We start from the raw sequence: 5591 nt of genomic DNA, 5'->3' as shown, positions 1-5591 counted from the left end.
TCGTGCACGTTCTTTTTGAGCCTCGCCACGTAAAGCTGACGCGCCTGATTTCCTGATCTCGAATCTTGCTGGACCAGTTTTTCGGTTTCGAGCTCAATCAGTCGCGTGCCCTGCATCTCGAGCCGGGTCAGCTTCGCCTCCATCGGCTGGTTGACCCAATGCAGCGCAGCGGCCGGCCCCGCAATGCGTGCGTCTTCGAGCCATGTCATGAAGCGCGACGTGGGGCGATCCATGTGTCGCGAGCCGAACTTTGTACTCTGCGCTTTCGATGGGGCTGGGATGCAGTGGGGATGATGCAGCGCGGTCCGCCACAGCCAACGCCTCTCCTTGGTCAGAGCAAGGCGGCTGCGTTCCGCGGCAAGACCATCGGCGCGCCCACCGCCGCAGCGGCCTCCGGCCCCTCGACCACCTAAGGGATGTGCCGCACGCTCGTCATCGCTGACCCCGCCGCCACCGACTACCGCCGAGCGTGCGCCTCTCCACGAGCTTGAGTGCGAAGTCGATGGCGGTGCCCGGGAGTAGCGCGTATGCAGGCTGTGAGCGAGGGTGGCGCGTCGCGAGTGGCGGTGCAGCTAGTCGGTGGCGCGGATGCTGGCGACCGGCAGAGAGATGCAGACGGCGCGAGAGATGACCCTGCGGAGAGGCGAGGTGACGGGCGAGCCGCGACGGTGGGAGAGGGCTGAGCATCGGCTGCACCGGAGGCACAGGAGCCTCGCACGCCCGACCGTGACGAGAGCGACCTAACGCTGCTTGTTGAAGCAGCGTTAGGTCGCTACCAGCACCGAATGGGTACTCTCCCCAGAAAAAAGAATTGGGCGATAGCCCTGTGTGGAGCCCACCAACCGATCGATCGATGACGCCTGCTAGGACCGCCGATCCTCCGCTCGTGCTCGTGCTCTGCGGCCCGTGCGGCGCCGGCAAGTCCAGCACCGGCAACACCCTCCTCGCGAGCCAGAGCTTTGCAGCGGGCCGAGCCGCGCGAGCGGTGACGACGGCCTGCGAATTCGCCTCAACGCACTGCTCCGGCCGCGAGGTCATCCTCGTGGACACGCCGGGCCTCTCCGACCCGGAGACGTCCGTCGAGGCCATCCACGCAGAGATCACTCGCGGCGTCGCCTTGATTGCGGCCGAGCACCCTGGCGCCCGCTTCGCCATCCTGCTCGTCGCGAGTATCGCAGCCCGCGTGGACGGGCCGGTCGTCGAGGCGTTCGACAGCCTCCGACAGGTGTTTGGCCCGCGGTTCGCCCGCTCCTCGCTCCTCGTGCTCACCCATGCCGACCTGCTGACCACCTCCGCCTCCGAATACCTCGCTGGATCGGGACCAGCCGTGGCCGACTTCCTGTCGCAGCTGGGCGGCGCGCCGCTCGAGATCTGCAACCGGCCCGCGGAGGAGGCGAGCCGAGCGATCGCGCGCCTCGTCGAGCGGGCGGCGCCCGTCTCGGCGTCCGCCAGCGCCCTCGCTCCGCCACCACCGCGTCGCAAGGCAGCGCGGCGGGAGCGGCAGCGCGAGCTTCTGCAGCGCGAAAAGATGCGACTGCAGAGGGAGCACACCTTGCGACTCGTCGAGGCCGCGCGCTGGGAGGAGCGGTGGGCGGGTTTTGGGGCCATCGCCCACTCCCTCGTCAGCTGCCTCGCGCCCTCGCTCGCGCACGCCGCACCCTGGTCGGCGGCGCCGGTGGGCGAGGTGAGTCCGGGTGAGTACTGGCGGGAGAAGGCGAGGCGCCAATCGGACAGCCTGCGCAGATAGATGAGTTTCGCCGGAAGGAAAAGAAGGGTTAGGGTTAGGGTTAGGGTTAGGGTTAGGGCTAGGCTGTCTAGGCGATCAGGCCCCTTAGGCCTCCAGGCTCATCAGGCCCATCAGGCCCGTCGTGGAGCTTCTAAGGATCAACCGTTGACAAGGCTTCTTCCGCCGCACGCCCCATTCCCAGCCTATGGCGAGTTGGGACACAAACCTCCTTGGGAGTTGTTGAAGTTTCAGGAGGTTTCCATTAGTAAACGCAACCACTGGAAGCCCATTGAAACAGTGGTGTAACCGCCGATCCATGGCGCGCGTAGCTATGACAGGGACCGCGGCCGCGGACCCGGTGGCGGACGGGGCTGGCGCGCAAGCGCCGGCCACCGTCGTACTGCCGGGGATGCGCAGCGGACCCTGGAATCGCTCCGATCGCGCGCAACTGGAGGACGCGGTGGGTGTCGCACGGTTGTTCGGTGCATCGTGTGTCAGGCTGATAAGGCCTGGCTACGCGACCATCGAGGTCGACCTGAAGCACGAGAAGGCCGCGGGCGACCGCGAGTCGGTGAAGGTGGCGGAGCGCTCGTACATCGAGCGCACCGCGCCGAAGAAGAAGGAGCTCACTGATGAGCAGCTCGCGGCTCGAACCGCGTCACGCAAGGCCAAGAAGATCCGGCAGAAGGAGCGCCGGGCGAAGGAGGCTGGCGAGCGCGCCGCGAACGAGGCCGAGAACGCGGAGCGCCCGCGCGCGCAGCTGCGCGAGAACATCGAGTACGTGATGGCCGGGCTGCGGTCTGCAGCTGCGCAGGCGCGCAGCCAGGCCGGGTCCAAAATAGGAGTCGAATACTCGCTGCCCCCGGAGAGGGACGACGGGTATCGACGCGGCCCCAGCAAGGTGTACGCCACAGTTCCCCAGGGGACCGTGGCGACGACGGTCGCCCCGGACTGGCTCGCGAACGAGCTGGCCGGGCGCGGCAAGATTGATGCGGCATGCCGCGACCGCATGGTCATGCACCTGATGACGGCCGCCGGCGCCTGGCGCTTCCGGCCTGTTCCGCGCCTCTTTTTACGCTTTTCATTGGAGAGGGGGGGACGAGGTCTCATCAACTTCGAAACCGCCTTTGAAAGGGGGGAAATGCGTCCGTCCCTAAGCGGGTTGAGGCGGGGGTGGTTTTATTGCGAATTGCTGGGGATGCCAGCGGCGCCTGCCAGGCGCCTGCTGGGCCGCGTGGGCGAGAACGCGGTGTCGCGTCGTAACAACGGGCAGGCCCTTCGGTACGGCGCGGACCGCTATTACGAGGTCGCGTACAGTATGCCCAATGGCGCCGGTACGCGCGCGCCATTGCCTCCCGGCGCGCGCGCAGTTAGTGTGGAGCTGCACACACCCTCGCTGCGCAGCGAGTGCGGCGAGGCGCTGCGTATGGTGCCCTCCCAGCTCTGAGTCGCCCCGCTCGCCCCCTCGCAGCTGGCGTCCGCCCTGCAGTTCTCTTCCGGTGCTTCATTGAGAGCGAGTCGACCAATGACCCTGAGACGGCCCAGACGGCCGAGATCGTGTGGTGCTACAACGGGGAGGACCTCGCTGCCTACAAGGACGAAGCTCCAGCGCCGCCACCACTTGATGCGACCTCGGACGACGACGCGCTGGCAGAGGACGCCGCCTTTGCCCCTGGCGCCCGCGTCGATGCCCGATATAAAAAACAGGCGAGGTGGTACCCAGGCTACGTGACGAAGGTCGTGCAGACGAAGAGGGGAACGACCGGCTTCCGTGTCCACTTTGACGACGGCGACACCGACGTGCTGCCGGCCGGCTTCATCCGCCAGCGGGTCGACATCGTCTCTCTGCGGGAGAGCTGTGGCTCGGGGTCAGACAGCGCGCCTCTCCGCCGGAAAGGTGCTCTTCCGTGTCCACTGTGATCATCTCGACCACGGCTACAGCCCACGCCGACTAAAACTCTGGGTGCGAGGGGAGGGGGCAGTACATGCACGTAAGCGGCTTTGGGGCGAGATGCGGGCCGCTGGGTGGGTGATTAGGGGGTCTGTAGGGCGAGGTGAGTTCTTAGGGCTGGATATATTGTTGATTGGGTGCGAACGGCTACCGCGAGCACGAAGATAGGGGTGTGCGACGCGCACCTGATTTTGGCCGCGCGTGGCAATCCGGCGCCAGTTTTAAAGGGCCTCGAGCCGTGGTGGCTCCGTCCGGAAGGCGCCTCGAGGTTCCGGGTCGGTTCGCGAGGCCGGAGTGATGGCAGACCTGCAATCCCCTAGCGCGGATTGGCCCCTCGCAACCCCTTGGGCGCGCACGCGGCGGCAGAAGCGAAGAGGCGAGGGGCGACTGCCACACTGGGGAACGGACCGTTTCTTAGCGCGGTTTTCCGACCCCCGAAAGCTACACTGTGTTAGGCCACAGGAGCTGCAACTCTCTGACCAATAGGAGCTGCAGCTCTTGACTTAGGAGCTACTTGTCTTTGCCATAGGATCTGCAGCTCTTAAGCCGGAGACTAGTAGCTCCTATTAGGAGCTGCAGCTCTTATATATAAGAGTTAGGCTGGAGTTAGGCTGGAGTTAGGCTGGAGTTAGGCTGGAGTTAGGCTGGAGTTAGGCTGGAGTTAGGGTAGAGGTTAGGGTCAGGGTTAGGGTAGAGGTTAGGGTTAGGGTTAGGGTTAGGGTTAGGGTTAGGGTTAGGGTTAGGGTTAGGGTTAGGGTTAGGGTTAGGGTTAGGGTTAGGGTTAGGGTTAGGGTTAGGGTTAGGGTTAGGGTTAGGGTTAGGGTTAGGGTTAGGGTTAGGGTTAGGGTTAGGGTTAGGGTTAGGGTTAGGGTTAGGGTTAGGGTTAGGGTTAGGGTTAGGGTTAGGGTTAGGGTTAGGGTTAGGGTTAGGGTTAGGGTTAGGGTTAGGGTTAGGGTTAGGGTTAGGGTTAGGGTTAGGGTTAGGGTTAGGGTTAGGGTTAGGGTTAGGGTTAGGGTTAGGGTTAGGGTTAGGGTTAGGGTTAGGGTTAGGGTTAGGGTTAGGGTTAGGGTTAGGGTTAGGGTTAGGGTTAGGGTTAGGGTTAGGGTTAGGGTTAGGGTTAGGGTTAGGGTTAGGGTTAGGGTTAGGGTTAGGCTTAGGCTTAGGGTTAGGGTTAGGGTTAGGGTTCGGGTTAGGGTCAGGGTTAGGGTTAGGGTTAGGGTTAGGGTTAGGGTTAGGGTTAGGGTTAGGGTTAGGTTTCGGGTTAGGGTTAGGGTTAGGGTTAGGGTTAGCATTAGGGTTAGGGTTACGGTTAGGGTTAGGGTTAGGGTTAGGGTTAGGGTTAGGGTTAGGGTTAGGGTTAGGCTTAGGGTTAGGGCTAGGGTTAGGGCCAGGGCTACGGTTAGGGTTAGGGTTAGGGTTAGGGTTACGGTTAGGGTTAGGGTTAGGGTTAGGGTTAGGGTTAGGGTTAGGGTTAGCGTTAGGGTTAGGGTTAGGGCTAGCGTCAGGGTTAGGGTTAGGGTTAGGGTTAGGGTTAGGGTTAGGGTTAGGGTTAGGGTTAGGGTTAGGGTTAGGGTTAGGGTTAGGGTTAGGGTTAGGGTTAGGGTTAGGGTTAGGGTTAGGGTTAGGGTTAGGGTTAGGGTTAGGGTTAGGGTTAGGGTTAGGGTTAGGGTTAGGGTTAGGGTTAGGGTTAGGGTTAGGGTTAGGGTTAGGGTTAGGGTTAGGGTTAGGGTTAGGGTTAGGGTTAGGGTTAGGGTTAGGGTTAGGGTTAGGGTTAGGGTTAGGGTTAGGGTTAGGGTTAGGGTTAGGGTTAGGGTTAGGGTTAGGGTTAGGGTTAGGGTTAGGGTTAGGGTTAGGGTTAGGGTTAGGGTTAGGGTTAGGGTTAGGGTTAGGGTTAGGGTTAGGGTTAGGGTTAGG

At 62.5% G+C, this 5591-nt stretch overlaps 2 protein-coding genes across 2 annotated transcripts; both read left to right on the top strand.

Annotated features, from left to right (window-relative positions):
• Nucleotides 1-853: 853 nt before the first annotated feature.
• Nucleotides 854-1747, top strand: EMIHUDRAFT_249415 (hypothetical protein; the record flags this gene model as incomplete). Its single annotated transcript, XM_005760160.1, has 1 exon — nucleotides 854-1747. One exon carries the CDS (start codon nucleotides 854-856, stop codon nucleotides 1745-1747), a length of 894 nt encoding a protein of 297 aa, XP_005760217.1.
• A 295-nt stretch (nucleotides 1748-2042) lies between these two features.
• On the top strand, nucleotides 2043-3681 carry EMIHUDRAFT_249414 (hypothetical protein; the record flags this gene model as incomplete). Its single annotated transcript, XM_005760159.1, has 3 exons — nucleotides 2043-3060; nucleotides 3216-3584; nucleotides 3668-3681. The coding sequence occupies 3 exons, from the start codon at nucleotides 2043-2045 to the stop codon at nucleotides 3679-3681; spliced, it is 1401 nt and encodes a 466-aa protein (XP_005760216.1).
• Between the last annotated feature and the right edge of the window lie 1910 nt (nucleotides 3682-5591).

The sequence above is a fragment of the Emiliania huxleyi genome, assembly GCF_000372725.1.
Source record: "Emiliania huxleyi CCMP1516 unplaced genomic scaffold EMIHUscaffold_777, whole genome shotgun sequence".
In the NCBI taxonomy this organism is placed as follows: Eukaryota; Haptophyta; order Isochrysidales; family Noelaerhabdaceae; genus Emiliania; species Emiliania huxleyi.
The sequence above is the reverse complement of the archived record's forward strand: the minus strand, read 5'-3'. Positions and strand labels throughout refer to the sequence as shown.